This window comes from Podarcis bocagei (genome assembly GCF_964188305.1).
Source record: "Podarcis bocagei genome assembly, chromosome: 1".
Classification (NCBI taxonomy): Eukaryota; Metazoa; Chordata; class Lepidosauria; order Squamata; family Lacertidae; genus Podarcis; species Podarcis bocagei.
The window spans coordinates 8,026,605-8,041,937 of record NC_138125.1 but is presented as its reverse complement, the minus strand read 5'-3'; the positions used below and the strand labels follow the sequence as shown (position 1 = coordinate 8,041,937).

The following is a 15,333-nucleotide window of genomic DNA, read 5'->3' as shown; positions in this document are numbered from 1 at the left end:
AATTCAGCTAGGAATTATGGGAGCAGTGTTATATAAATCACCAAAAATGGAAAGCTCTTAATTTTCTATTATTTCCGTTATTTGAACTGAGATTAGGCTATCGCTGCAGGTCAAATTTAGTTTCTAGGATATCAAGTATCTACAAGCTGTTCGCTTTTTAACAAGGGAGATGCTTACTGCTCTCTTCCAAAACACCACGGCATCACATTGTCACTTCTGGGGTCGTTCCAAGAAGATGCACTCTGGCTTAATGGGGTTTCTTGCGAATTCAAGATGTGCTCTAGAAGTCTCCCTCCACCTAGATGAGAAAAAAGAGCATGCCATATTATAGCTGAATAGGGCAGAGTATAGTGTGCGCGCACGTTCAAATGTGTGTGTGTGTGCGCCCGCACAGAGACACATATATGGGATAGTTACATTCCTGGTTTCCTTCCCAGAATGAATAGCATTTATGTATTTATAAATTATATCTATGCACATGTCCGAGCAGACATCATATGCTGCCCACTGATTTTTAAGGATAAGTGTGTAGCAAATTGGCTGTAATAATGTTACTTGTCTGAGCATTAGTAAAATACTGAAGCAACATGATGAATACTAGAGAATTGTAAAATTCACATATGGGATTGTAAATAAAATAATTATTATTATTATTATTATTATTATTATTATTATTATTATTATTATTATTATTATTATTTACACCCCGCCCTTCCCTGTTCAGAAAACTGGGCTCAGGGCAGCTAACAACAAATTTAATCAATTTAGGGGGGAAATCCATCCAATAAACATTAGATGATCACCAGGGCTAGCTAGCTAAATTAGTCCTAATTGGGCCAGCGAGGAGACCAGGGGAAAATTAGCTGTGGGATCCCAGAGCAGGTAATCTTCATAAAAAGGGTAGAGGGAGGGAAGGAAGGGGAATAAAAGATCAGGCTAAGTTCAAATTAAAGGCCAGGCGGAATAGCTCTGTCTTACAGGCCCTGCGGAAGGAAGTTAAATCCTGCAGGGCCCTGGTCTCCTGGGACAGAGCATTCCACCAGGTCGGAGCCATCACTGAGAAGGCCCTGGCCCTGGTGGAGGATAATCTGACTTCCTTAGGGCCCGGGACCTCTAAACTATGATTATTCATGGACCTTAAGGTCCTCTGCGGGGCAGACCAGGAGAGGCGGTCCCGTAAATATGAGGGCCCTAAGCCATAAAGGGCTTTAAAGGTCAAAACCAACACCTTAAACCTGATACTCTTTTTGAGCTGTAATGGACAAGTTTATATTATAGCTTACTTAGTATAAAAGCCTAATACACATTCAAAGAGTGTGAAATGCTTGAAAACTGTGAAGTCTCGAGTGGTGCTGATAAAAAACAACGATACATCTCATGCCAACCAGAGCACTGTTGATGTAGGTGAGAATAGTCATGGTTGTGGGAACACAACAGCAAGTGGGCAGATCCACATCAATAATGAGAAAGAGAAGCTCTGAAGCTTCCTAGAGCTCACCCAAAGTTCTTCCACAAGTTGACTGTTGCACATTTTCTTTTTCTCCAACCGGTTGTTCTCTCTTTGCCAGTTTCTGTGAGATTTTAGTATCTTTAGATACCGGCACAGGAGCGTATCTGCGTGGTGCTGGTGTCTTCTGCGAACTAATACCGCGGCTTTCATGTTTCCGGGAACATGCTTGAATGTGGGAAGATAGGTTTGCCCAATTAGAAAAAGGCATATTAAAGAGAGTGAGCGGTGAAAAGCAAATCACCCAAATTATCCCAGCAGTTAAAACAACTTCCTCAAGATAGAACAGTCTCAACTTGTCATATAAAGAGAACACACATTTTGCAAAACAGAGCTGGATATCTGGAAGGAAGGAAGTGCCAGATTATAGTCATGCCCATCTGTTTCATAAGTACTTAAAACACATGTCATGAGCTACAATACGTGCTTGGTGACTGCTCCAGAGTTATGGACTTGTGGAAATCTGCCCAAACCTGAACATGTTTCAGAAGCAATCTTTCAATTTAAGAAACCTTTCAGTAGTAACCAACAGAGGGAAGTGGAGATGGAAGAAAGAGGAGGTTGCTGAAGTTATGCCCTTTTGTCTCTCCTGTCTTCCAGCTGGGACATTTACCGGTAACCTATTCACAGGCAGAATATTCACAGTTCACTATTCTGTTCGTACTAGAACCCAGCTACTATTCAGTAGCTGCAGCTACACAAACCTCTCCATTACTTTTTTGCTATGCGTTACTATGCATTTCAACACAGGGACTCTGATCCAGAAGTCACAGCAACCCTTGGTTAAGGAGGCATAAGTATTCAGATGTCTCAACTGAAAAACCGTCATTTATGATTGCTGGCAAACCACAAACCGCGATCTGAAGTGGGTTTGGTGTTAGGATTGTGGCCATTCCTCTGCCACCATAGGCTGCTACACCATGACGTGAATTTAGGAATTTGAGAAGACTGAAGATGAGAGGAGACAATCATGGTTTAGCCATTCCATGGCTGGAAGCTCACATCATAGTTTGGGTTCTGAACTATGATTAATTTTAACCATGATTTGGTGTGGCCTTAACTGAGCTGAACAGGTCTCTAAAGGCAAGAATTAGTTTTGCCATTATTGCTTTGGAGCATGAAGCAATCTTAATCTTATGCCTGGTCTACTTTTTATGGAGTCTTAAATTGAAGACGACAAGAGCTAGAAAACACACAATTTTAACTGAAAGGAGATGCACAGTATCAGCCTTTGCTGCTTTGCAGTTCTATACGAATCAGAGCAACCCAATGCCTCTCACCTTGCGCAGGTATGGCGTTGGAAGGGAAAAAACCATGCTGGTGAGCAGAGATAGGGCCGGTAAGAGGCTTCCCTGCATTCATGGCACGTGTTGCCATTCTTTTGGAAGCTGCTGTGTTGACATCTTGGAAGCCACCCGAGTTCAGTGCAGAGCTAATCAAACGGGACTAGGAGAAAGAGGTTTCAGTTCAAACACAGGAATAGCTTGTCAAGAACTTCCGTGCACAAAAATGACAGTATCAGTTGCAGAGAAAATATCATAAATACTGGCCTGTAGCTCAGGGGCTCTGCCCACCCCTATGGGCTGCCCACATGGCCTCCAGCTTAGCCCTAGACTCCAAAGACCTCCCTCCCTTTATTCAAGGGTCTTCTTGGAAACAGTTCCCCATTTGCGGAATGTCTTCCCTGGTGAGGTGCCTCTGTTTACCACGTTGACGTTCAAGAGGAATTTTTAAACATCCCTGTTCATCCCGCCATTTGATGGGTGAAAGCTACCGTTCCTGGCAATCTTGAGAATATTAGTTGCGTGGAAATTTGACCATTTCCAAATGTTTTATTTATTTATTTATAATGTGCTGTTGGCCTGTTATGCTGCTTGGCACCCCAGACGCCTTTGGGAGGAAGGTCAAGAAGCTTATTTATTAAGGGTTGCAGTCAATGTACTGCTAAGCCTAAGGTTCTGTCAGTGCAAGGATTTCTCTTTGCGTAAGGGAACATTCTCCCCCTCTGCTTCCTTACCCCATATCTGCTCCAGGGGTAAAGGTAAAGGTACCCCTGCCCGTACGGGCCAGTTGTGTCCGACTCTAGGGTTGTGTGCTCATCTCGCTCAAGAGGCCGGGAGCCAGCGCTGTCCGGAGACACTTCTGGGTCACGTGGCCAGCGTGACTAAGCGGCATCTGGCAAGCCAGCACCAGCGCTGCACACGGAAACGCGGTTTACCTTCCCGCTAGAAAGCGGTACCTATTTATCTACTTGCACTTAGGGGTGCTTTGGAACTGCTAGGTGGGCAGGAGCTGGGACCGAACGATGGGAACTCACCCCGCCGCGGGGATTCGAACCGCCGACCTTGCGATCAGCAAGTCCTAGGCACTGAGGTTTTACCCACAGCGCCACCCGCTCTGGGGGTACCCTCCCCCAACCCTATGGAGCATATACAGGAACAGTATATCTCCTCCTAAGGGTGCCATTCTGTGTGTTTTTGTGGGTTGAATCTTGAGAAGAGCATGCAGAGGTGGGCTTGCAAAAGCTGCTTCCCCCTTTCCCCACCAGAGCCTGCTGAATCGGGTGGGACCAGCTAAGTTGGCCTTTCCTTGGGATCCAACCATGGGTTGTTAATATGCATGGGTTATAATGACAGCAGCATAAGGTGAGCAACATAAAGGCACAGTAAACCAAAAGAAGTTCCCTTAATGCAGTTACATTTAAAAATTGTAGCCACGGGTGATGTACAGAATATTCTCATGAAATGAAACAGCAGGGTTCTACATTTTGATCTTGCCATGGTGATCCATGCGACGGCCACCTCCAGGCTTGACTACTGTAACTAGCTCTATGCAGGGCTGCCCTTGAAACTGACCCCAAAACTCCAGCAGGTGCAGAATGCCACGGTGAGACTCCTTACAATGTCCTCGCTGCGAGATCACATTCATCCGGTACTATACCAGCTGCACTGGCTCCCAGTGGAGTACAGGATCAGGTTTAAGGTGCTGGTTTTAACCTTTAAAGCCCTATATGGCCTAGGACCCTCGTACCTATGGGACATCCTCTCCTGGTATTCCCCACGGAGGACCTTAAGGTCTGCAAATATTAACACCCTGAAGATCCCAGGCCCCAGAGAGATTAGTCTGGCCTCGACCAAAGCCAGGGCCTTTTCGGCTGTGGCCCCGGCCTGGTGGAACGCTCTCTCACAAGAGACTAGGGCCCTGCAGGATTTGACATCTTTCCGCAGGGCCTGCAAGACGGAGCTGTTCCGCCAGGCCTTTGGTCGGGGTTCAGTCTGATTCTTTTCTTTCTGTCTGTATAAGAACAAGCATTAAAGATGTCTTCTAGCCCGCTCACAGGTCCTTCATAAGACCAGTGGTAACAGTTGGCTCTGGAAAATATTAACCACTGTCAATTTTACCCATGGACCGCCATCTGTCCAGATTTTGCTCTGAACTAATTTCAAGATGTATTTTAACTAATTGATTGCCTGTTTTTATGTTCTTATGCTCTTTGTATACTGTCTTAGTTTCATGATGTTAGCCGCCCTGAGCCCGGCTCTGGTACAAATAAAATAAATAATAATAAAAATAATAATAATGCCAGTACCTGAATATTCATTTGCTGCTGCTGCAAATTTTCCAGATGCTGAATTCGCTGTTCCATGAACTGATTCATCTGCTTTTCAAGTTCACCGACTCTCTGATGGCAAGGGGGCCCCTCAGGCTGTTGGGCCTTCAAGATGGCTTGCTGGTCTGCAACACGCTGCAGCTGTTTGTCTGTCTCCTGCAACTTGGTAAGCATTTCGGACACAGAGCTCACTTTTGCTTCCAAGTCACTCTGGACCTGGAGGGAAAGACGCAAGCCAAAAGTTGTGGAGGCCAGAACTTCTCTCCCCCAAGCCTAGATGGTTATCCTTGCGTTGCAAGAAAAGCTGCCCTTTAACCATGGCTGAGTCTGCTCCAAGGAATTGGAGGGCTACCCACAAATTTCTAAGCGGTCTGTTGGTTAAAAACGGAAATCAGGTTTTCTGAAAACAAGATCTAAATTCCATTTCCAGCACACACACATGCATGCACCTTTCAACACACCCCCACACCCCCAAGAAAAAATCTTGGAGAGTTTAGTTTTCACAGGAAGCTTACAAAGGTTTGTTTACATTTTTTAAAATATTTGCAAGTTGTTTCATGGAGGGGAAAGGCAGGGAATATTTTTTTAAACAAATAAATAATGAAGCCAGTTACTTACTTTGAAAAGTGGGGCTGTAGAAGCTATAGCTGCTGCTGTGGCAGCTGCGATGGTTGTAGCTGACTCTATCTCGCTTTGTGTTGACTTGGTACTGTCCTTTTTGTCAGAGCATACATCATCCAGCAGTTGGACCTTCACCTCCTTAAATACAGGAACAGTCTGAATTCTAAATACACAAAACAGGCATGGAAAAGTGTTTTTATTATTTTCTTTTGTAAGAGCCATTCCCCCCCACCCTCTAAAAGTATTTTCAGTGAACGAATGTCACTTCAACCCTGGAACATGAAGAGGCATCCAGTAAGATGTTTTACACCAGGACATACTACTTGTTCGTCTTAATTGGGATTCCTGCATTGCAGGGGTTGGACTAGATAACCCTCGGGGTGCTCTCAAACTCTACAATCTGTCTACTTCTTGAAGCCTCAAAGTACACCCCTCCCTTTTTTAAATTTTTGAGTCTGTAGATTGCCTGCTCTTTTTGGCTGTGTTTTATTTTGTGTTTGGGCTTCTGTTTGGGGGATGGTTCCTAATATCACAAATTCGCCTTCAGTAAAATGGGCATTTTGTAGTGCTCATGCAGTAACCCGCTGCCTTGCAGGACATCTTTGGGAGAAGAAAAAGGGCTCCGGAGTAAACCATGCGCAAATACAGAATGGAGCCCATAAGGCAGTTGGGTGACGCCTTGTACACTGCCTTCTGGCAACTCCTGCAACCAAGCTGGCACCAAACAACTTGCTTTCCTTTCCTTTGGACTACATCAGCGAGGCTGAGAAGGGGGGGTCTTGTCATCAGGGCAGCTCAGGACCTACAGACACACTGCCCAGGCTTGCACCCTGGAGAGGCCACCTGAAGGAGTGTCTCCACCCCCATCGTTCTGCCCGGACACTGAGATCCAGCGCCGAGGGCCTTCTGGCGGTTCCTTCATTGCGAGAAGCAAAGCTACAGGGAACCAGGCAGAGGGCCTTCTCGGTAGTGGCGCCTTCCCTGTGGAACACCCTCCCATCAGATGTCAAAATGATAAACAACTACCTGACATTCAGAAGACATCTTAAGGCAGCCCTGTTCAGGGAAGTTTTTAATGTATGATATTTTAGTGTTTTTTGGTTTCTATGGAAGCCGCCCAGAGTGGCTGGGGAAACCCAGCCAGATGGGCGGGGTACAAATAAATAAATAAATAAATAAATAAATAATAATAATTACTGTTGTTATTGTTATTATTATTATTATTAAAAAATACAGTGGTACCTCTAGTTGCAGACACGATCCATTCCGGGGTGCGAAAAGTCCGCAACTAGAGCGGCGCTTCTGCGCAAGCACGGAGCGCGATAGACCGCTTCTGCACATGTGCGAAGAGTGCAGAACACTTCTGCACATGCGGCGAAAGCCGGAAGTATACACTTCTGGGTTTGCCGTGTTCGCAAGATGAAAAGACACAACATGCACCTAACGCAACGCGAGGTATGACTGTATTTCCAAATGTGCCCCTGGGCTGCTGCAACTGGCAGGAGCTCTCCAGGGTTCTAGGCAGAAAGTTAATTCCCACCACCTGCATACAAAGCTCAGGGGTACAGCACATAAGAAGATCCCGACTTAAGAAGCTTTCAATGCTGCCAGTTTTCTCCAGCGATTCTACCCACTGTGTCCCCAGCATATTAGTAGACAGCAGTAACACTTTTGAGCCATTAAGGAACTCATAGATGGAATCAAGTAAACAGAAGCATTCAACATTTGCTTCCTTACCTCTGCTTGAATACAGCTCTTACAGCCTCCTTCTGCCCAGTATCATACTGGGAAATAAACATGTCAGCTAATGTGGAACAAAAAAACAGAAGAAACTATACGCATTAGAATCTAAACAAAGCACAACCTTACAAAAAGAAAACAAAGGCCTGTTCGGCTACCACTTATCATCAGAATCTCTACAAAGATGGAGATCAGATCTTGGGCTCACTTGTCACCTTATCACAACCTCGCACAGAACATAACATTTTGCTGTACGCTGCCCTGGGCAACTTTGGGAGGAAGGGCGGGATTTAAAATTCCCATCATCATCGTAATACCAGAATTTATGGAGACCAGGCTTTATTTTGAATCTGGAATTTCTCTAACATTGTAACCGAAACCCTGTTTTCAAGCAGATTCCGGACAACGACTGTTAGGCACACAACATTGCAGCACAATCAGAACACTAAGATTTTAACTGTTAACAGCTCAAGTCGCACCTAAAAGTTATGGACAAAAATATCACATGAAGCCATTGAATTTTTGCCGCATTGATCGATTATGAAACTTAATTTACATTGTGCCTGAGCGACTGTGGTGTCCATTATGCTGTCCCCACCCCCATCGACATCTGCCCTCCCTCTCTGCCAGCTTCTATAGTAGGGAAAGATGGAAAGAACCCAGAAGTTGCCTCAAAAGAACCCGGAAGTGTTGACTTCTTCCTTTCCCTCATTCACGTCCCCAACACTGCTACCATTGTATACCTTTTGTGTACTTGACTACTTCGATAAATGCTCATTTTCATCTTCAGTATTTAAAATATACCCCGAAATATGGGGGAAATTGTCCCCAAAGGACAAATAAAACCAGGAACAAAAGTTGCACTCCTATGCACATTTACCTAGTAATAAACACCATTGCTAGTTTCACAGCGCATTTGCAAAGGAGTGAGTTGCATTACCTTTTTGTTTGCTGCCATCCTCTTTTACTTGTGAAGGAATGTGTACTCCAGTGTCGTGTGAATAAGCCTGCTTTGGGGGGGGGGGAGAAGGTAAGAGAGAAATATAAAATAAGCTTTCATGTATTTTATATTTCTCAAATAAAATCACACTGTTATTTAATTCCAGAAGGTAGCATTGTGACATCTTAACAACTCATAAATTTATTATGCCATCTGCTTAAATCACAATAAATCTGTTCATTTTTAAGGTCCTAAGGTCTGTTCATTTTTAAGGTCTGGTTTTATTACTCTATAACTGTTCCTTATGTGCCAAATATATAGAATATATAGCAGATATGCTGAATAGGTACATTTAAAGCAGCAATCGACAATACAGTGGTGCCTCGCAAGACGAAATTAATCCGTTCCGCGAGCCTCTTCATCTAGCGGTTTTCTCGTCTTGCGAAGCAACCCTATTAGCGGCTTAGCAGATTAGCGGTTTAGCGGCTATTAAAGGCTTAGCGGCTATTAAAGGTTTAGCGGCTATTAAAGGCTTAGCGGATTAGCGGCTAAAAGGCTATTAGCGGCTATTAAAGGCTTAGCGGATTAGCGGCTAAAAGGCTATTAGCGGCTTTGAAAAAGGGGGGGGAAGCGGAAAAAAATCGGAACACTTGCAAGACGTTTTCATCTTGCAAAGCAAGCCCATAGGGAAAATCGTCTTGCGAAGCAGCTCAAAAACGGAAAACCCTTTCGTCTAGCAGGTTTTCCGTCTTGCGAGGCATTCGTCTTGCGGGGCACCACTGTATTTGACCTGCAAAGCCTCCAGTACAATTGCCAAGCTGTGAACATCTTAACAGCTCAGTTGTTGCTGTTTTTAAAAGCTTCTAAACCTGGTTTGCAGAGAAGTTTAAGAAAATGAAACACAAAGGTTATAAAAGGAGAGGGAAACAATGAAGTAAAAAGAAAGGCAGAACAATTTTGTCTCAGCTATCACAAATTACAAGTCCTTAAAAGCACCCAGAAACATTTTCAACATATTTCAGTTTGACAGCAGTAACTTCAGAATTACAATACTGTGAAGCTGATAAAACTCATCTTGGGTGGTGGTTGCAATACAGACACAAAGGCAATATGCAAAAGAGAAATACAAATGGACAGTCTTCTGATATTTGGTAAGCAAGGCGTATGGGAACAAGCATATGAAATATCCTCTGTAGACCGGAGAACAGAATACCACTGTGCTTACCTCTGGAGGTAACTCTGAGGGCTCGCTATCTTTTTTAGTTGACAATAGTTCTGAATGTCTACCGGTATACCTGCTTACAACACCTAGAAGAAATGTCAATTCACTGGGTTATATCTCAATTGACTATCTTGCTTATAGCGCTCATACTTGCAGAGCACTGATCAATCAATCAAACCTTTATTACGGTCATAGAGCAGCATAAGTAGGGTGGGGTACAATCATTTAAAATCTGTAAAACATATTGGAAAGCTAAAATTATTAAAAGAGAAGGTATATATAAAAGACGATAATAATCTAAAAGAAGCTAAAAGAAGGGTTAGGAGCATTAAACGGATGCGGAAGAGCTCAAAAGGTTAGTATATAAAAGGCTATGACTATCAATTTACAAAGCACTCTGATATGGGTGTTCATTAAATCTAGTTTGTGGCGCAGGTCATCAACCAACGGATTTTGAACGCTACTGTGCAGAACCTGGCAACACTGTACAGTGGTACCTCGGATTATATACGCTTCAGGTTACATACGCTTCAGGTTACACACTCCGCTAACCCAGAAATAGTGCTTCAGGTTAAGAACCTTGCTTCAGGATAAGAACAGAAATCGGGCTCCGGCAGCGCGGCAGCAGCAGGAGGCCCCATTAGCTAAAGTGGTGCTTCAGGTTAAGAACAGTTTCAGGTTAAGAACGGACCTCCGGAACGAATTAAGTACTTAACCTGAGGTACCACTGTATGTTGTAGCAGGGCTGGTATCTGAAAGCAGCAGGGAGGTATAGAATTGTCCTGTGTGCCCTGGGTACTTATGGAGTAGTGGGGAGATGAGGCTAATACGAATGTCTCTATAATATAAGCACTGGAGAGGCACATGCTCTATTATTTCTATCTGTCCAGAATCACAGGGGCATTGTCTCTCCGAGGAAACAATCTTCCTATAAGCAGACTACTAAAGAGAACTACAGAGTCTGTACATGCCACCAACACATACCATTGTAATGTAGGTTATAATCCGTTAAGCTATACAGCAAACACCGTCCCATCTTCACTGAAATCCTCCAGAATCACTCAACCAATCTACACCCACTTGGAGCAACTGAAAAGCCACAGCACGCCTGGTAATACAACTGCAGTTTAACTTAACAATGTTTGCCCATGGACCTAGAAACTCATGATGGCTATGCTCTGCCTCACAGTATTGCTCCTGAATATGAGTTGCTGGAAACCACGGGGGAGTGCTGTTCTTATGTTCAAGTCTTCTAAGGACATAGCTGCCTCATACTAGGAAGTCTCTCTTACCTCGGATAAACCACAGTACAGTGGTGCCTCGCAAGACGAAAAGAATCCTCCGTTCTGTGATTCTCTTCGTCTAGCGGTTTTTTTGTCTTGCGAAGCAAACCCATTGATGGATTAGCGGATTAGCGCTATTAGCGGCTTTTAGCGGCTTATCTGCTGATCGGCTCAGCTGATAAGCGGCTTAGAAAAAGGGGGGGAAAGGAAAAAAAACCAGCAGGAACTCGCAAGACATTGTCGTCTTGCGAAGCAAGCCCATAGGAAATTCGTTTTGCGAAGCACCTCCAAAACAGAAAACTCTTTCGTCTAGCGGGTTTTCCGTCTTGCGAGGCATTCGTCTTGCGGGGTACCACTGTACAGTGGTACCTCAGGTTAAGAACTTAATTCGTTCTGGAGGTCTGTTCTTAACCTGAAACTGTTCTTAACCTGAGGTACCACTTTAGCGGGACCTCCAGTTGCTGCTGCTGCGCCACCAAAGCAAAATTTCTGTTCTCATCCTGAAGCAAAGTTCTTAACCTGAGGTACTATTTCTCAGTTAGCAAAGTCTGTAACCTGAAGCGTCTGTAACCTGAAGCATCTGTAACCCGAGGTACCACTGTAAAGGTGGTCAGAGTGGCTGTGAATCTGTCACCACTCTGACAATGCAAAGGCAAAGTAAGAGAAGACAAAACCAGATGTGATCAAATAGATATGATAGATTTGTTTGTTTGTATTTATGTAAGCCCAAGGTTAGGGGCGCCTTGTTTTGATTTCATGTAAGCCACTCTGGAAGCCTTTTAGGCTGAAGAGAGGGGTACAAATACTCTGAATAAATAAATGTGATGGGGAGTTGTGGACCGACATTCCTAATTTACTGGACATTTTCCTCGTCAGCTAAATTAACATATTTGACAGAGTCTGTACTAGTTATGGCCTACAGAGACAACAGCCTCAGACAAACCACAACTGATAACAAATGAAGTTTTTGACTAACTTCAAAAAAATAACAACTGTGCAGGGCTACAGACATACCCTCAGTTACACCTCCAGAGGTTGCTGCTGTTGGCTTATGAGATGCAGGTTTGTTGGCCAACAGTGCTGGTGGAATATCAGCTGCACCATCAACCGTCAACACAGCACATTCTGGACGACGGGGTGGAGGCACTTCCCGAAGCTTCTTCACAGAAATGCGTATTCTTTTCTTGGTGCAAGCAGCAGGCTTGCTGTCAGCGGACACAGCTGTCCGAGGGTCAATGGGCTTCTTTTTCATGGGGAAGCTGGTGGTGCGGATGAGAATGTCACCAGCAGTGAGGCTATCAGAATAACTCTTGTTCACACCAGACGTCTCTTCCACTTCCATTAACAGCTCACGGCACAGGCGTCAGTTTCTATGAAACAAAACACAAGATGACCCACAATTTCACACATAGCAAATGGAGAAAAGGGGAACACAGGTGCAAGGATTAGGATATCAATCACTTATTGCTGTGATTATGACAAAATTAAAGGTAAAGGTAAAGGACCCCTGGAAGGTTAAGTCCAGTCAAAAGGGACTACGGGCTGCGGCGCTCATCTCACTTCAGGCCGAGAGAGCCAGCGTTTGTCCAGCATGACTAAACTGCTTCTGGCGCAACGGAACACTGTGACATTTTATGTACATTTTATGACAAAATGTACAAGATGCTCAAAAGATAACCCCCTTCACCCATTTAAACAAAGGGGTACTGCATGTCATCCTTGTGTGCCAAGGGATGTTTTGTTTACAGATGATCTGAGAAGAAAAACATGCACAGTAGGCAACTGTTAAGTCTATCTGAAATGACATCCTACAGAGAAGAAACTAAACCGTGATCCAACCAACTTGTATAGAGGGATCGTAAGGCTCTTGTTCACAGAGACAGAATTCCCTCTCTGCCATATCCCTATATGGCAAAGGTTGCAGAGTTAACAGAGATCCTGAAATGGGATATGGATAGAGGTGCAAGAGTCTTATGTTCCTCTACTTCTACATGGGTTACGACAATTTCAGATGGCTTCACAGAGGGCAATAATTACTTCCAAGTTCCTTGGGGAAGGAAGACATGGTACTCGTCTATAAAGGCACTCAACCCCTTGAACCCCAAGGAAAATGTCATCTCCCCAAGATGAACACAAGGGGTCCGAGGCATGCAAACACTTTAGAATTAAAGAACTGTTCTAGTCTTCACCGGACCTAGGTCTGTCAAATGCAAAATTCTGTTTCTGCCTGCCCACACTGCCGTAAATCCAGTACTGGCTGTATCCAGAGGTATGCCATCTGAAAGTTCGCTTATTTTGTTTGTTCGACTGTCAAATGTACACTTGAAGGAGCATCTCCACCCCCCATTGTCCAGCCCAGACACTGAGGTCCAGCTCCGAGGGCCTTCTGGCAGTTCCTTCACTGCGAGAAGTGAAGCTACCAAGAACCAGGGCCCATCCTGTGGAACACTCTCCCATCAGATGTCAAGGAAATAAGTAACTATCTGATTTTTAGAAGGCATCTGAAAGCAGCCCTGTTTAAAAAGGTAAAGGGACCCCTGACCATTAGGTCCAGTCGTGACCGACTCTGGGGTTGCGGCGCTCATCTCGCTTTATTGGCCGAGGGAGCCGGCGTACAGCTTCCGGGTCATGTGGCCAGCATGACTAAGCCGCTTCTGGCGAACCAGAGCAGCACACGGAAACGCTGCTTACCTTCCCACCAGAGCAGTACCTATTTATCTATTTGCACTTTTGTGCTTTCGAACTGCTAGGTTGGCAGGAGCTGGGACCGAACAATGGGAGCTCACCCCGTCGCGGGGATTTGAACCGCCGACCTTCTGATCAGCAAGTCCTAGGCTCTGTGGTTTAACCCACAGCACCACCCGTGGCCCTGTTTAGGGAAGTTTTTAATGTTTGATGCTTTATTATGCTTTGATATTTGTCCGAAGCTGCCCAGTGTGGCTGGGTACAAATAATAAGATGATGATAAGCGGGTTGGTGTGGGAGATTCCCTGGTCTTGAATGGGGTAACTGTGCCCCTGAAGGACTAGGTGCGCAGCCTGGGAGTCATTTTGGACTCACAGCTATCCATGGAGGCGCAGGTTAACTCTGTGTCTAGGGCAGCTGTCTACCAGCTCCACCTGGTACGCAGGCTATGACCCTACCTGCCCGCGAACTGTCTCGCCAGAGTGGTGCATGCTCTAGTTATCTCACGCTTGGACTACTGCAACGCGCTCTACGGTGACCCGTAGGTGACCCGGAAACTGCAATTAATCCAGAATGCGGCAGCTAGACTGGTGACTGGGAGTAGCCGCTGGGACCACATAACACCGGTTCTGAGAGATCTGCATTGGCTCCCAGTACGTTTCCGAGCACGATTCAAAGTGTTGGTGCTGACCTTTAAAGCCCTAAATGGCCTCGTTTAGGCCCCTGTATACCTGAAGGAGCGTCTCCACCCCCATCATTCAGCCCGGACACTGAGATCCAGCACCGAGGGCCTTCTGGCGGTTCCCTCATTGCGAGAAGTGAGGCTACAGGGAACCAGGCAGAGGGCCTTCTCGGTAGTGGCGCCCGCCCTGTGGAACGCCTTCCCATCAGATGTCAAAGAGATAAATAATTACCTGACATTCAGAAGACATCTTAAGGCAGCCCTGTTCAGGGAAGTTTTTAATATGTAACGCTGTACTGTTTTTAACACTGATTGGGAGCCGCCCAGAGTGGCTGGGGAGACTCAGCCAGATGGGCGGGGTATAAGTAATAAATTATTATTATTATGATAATGATGATTCAGGGCTTTTTCCCCCCAGCCAGAACTCGCTGGAACTTAAGTTCCGGACAGCCTGTCAGGTGCGTGCTGTTGCCTTTCTAAGAGAAAAAGAAGGAGGTGTTCAATGGTGAGTTCTGGCCCCTCATTTTCTAAAAAAAAAAAAAAATAGATTATAGATTTGCACACTGCCCCTTCACCCGAGGATCACAGGGAAAGTCAGCTTGCGGAAAAGCAGCACAAAGCAGCACACAAAGAACACAAAACAATAACCTCCCCCCCCCCGGTGCCCCATTTATACTACATTTATTTAAAAGCGGGTGCAGGGAAAGAGGTGGCGAAGGGGACCCCCCCCCCCTCAAAGCTCTGCCTCTCTGGAGCTCACCTTCCATCCTCCTCCCCCCCCCCCGAAGACCCCCCTCCCTTTCCCTTCCTCCCTCCTCACAGCCACCCACCGGGAAGCACCGCCTGTTGCCATGGTAACAGCAGCCCCGCCAACCGGGGCTCCCGCCGCTCCCAAACGGACACATTCAGCCCAGCCCCTTCCTGCGCCTTCAAAACAAATCAGAAAGCCGGACGCTAAGCGCGCGTGCGCCGCTTCTTTTAAAAGGAGAAGGGAAAGCACGCATGCGCACAACCCACGCCCATCGTCCGCACGCGGGCGCCTC

General features: G+C 45.5%; 1 protein-coding gene across 4 annotated transcripts in view; it reads right to left on the bottom strand.

The window, feature by feature from the left end:
• Positions 1–15,294, bottom strand: part of KIAA0586 — a 73,538-nt gene extending 58,244 nt beyond the window's left edge. For 3 of the 4 annotated variants that reach the window (XM_081191089.1, XM_081191090.1, XM_081191092.1), the window contains exons 1-10: positions 15,121–15,294; positions 11,938–12,293; positions 9,644–9,726; positions 8,419–8,488; positions 7,476–7,542; positions 5,736–5,901; positions 5,097–5,333; positions 2,788–2,953; positions 1,499–1,675; positions 178–298 (exon numbers count right to left, since the gene is read on the bottom strand). In XM_081191089.1, coding sequence (XP_081047215.1) covers positions 178–298; positions 1,499–1,675; positions 2,788–2,953; positions 5,097–5,333; positions 5,736–5,901; positions 7,476–7,542; positions 8,419–8,488; positions 9,644–9,726; positions 11,938–12,265 — 1,415 coding nt within the window. In that variant the 5' untranslated portion in view covers positions 12,266–12,293; positions 15,121–15,294. The remainder of the gene's footprint in view (positions 1–177; positions 299–1,498; positions 1,676–2,787; positions 2,954–5,096; positions 5,334–5,735; positions 5,902–7,475; positions 7,543–8,418; positions 8,489–9,643; positions 9,727–11,937; positions 12,294–15,120) is intronic. The other variant, XM_081191091.1, reaches the window with a different exon arrangement.
• Between the last annotated feature and the right edge of the window lie 39 nt (positions 15,295–15,333).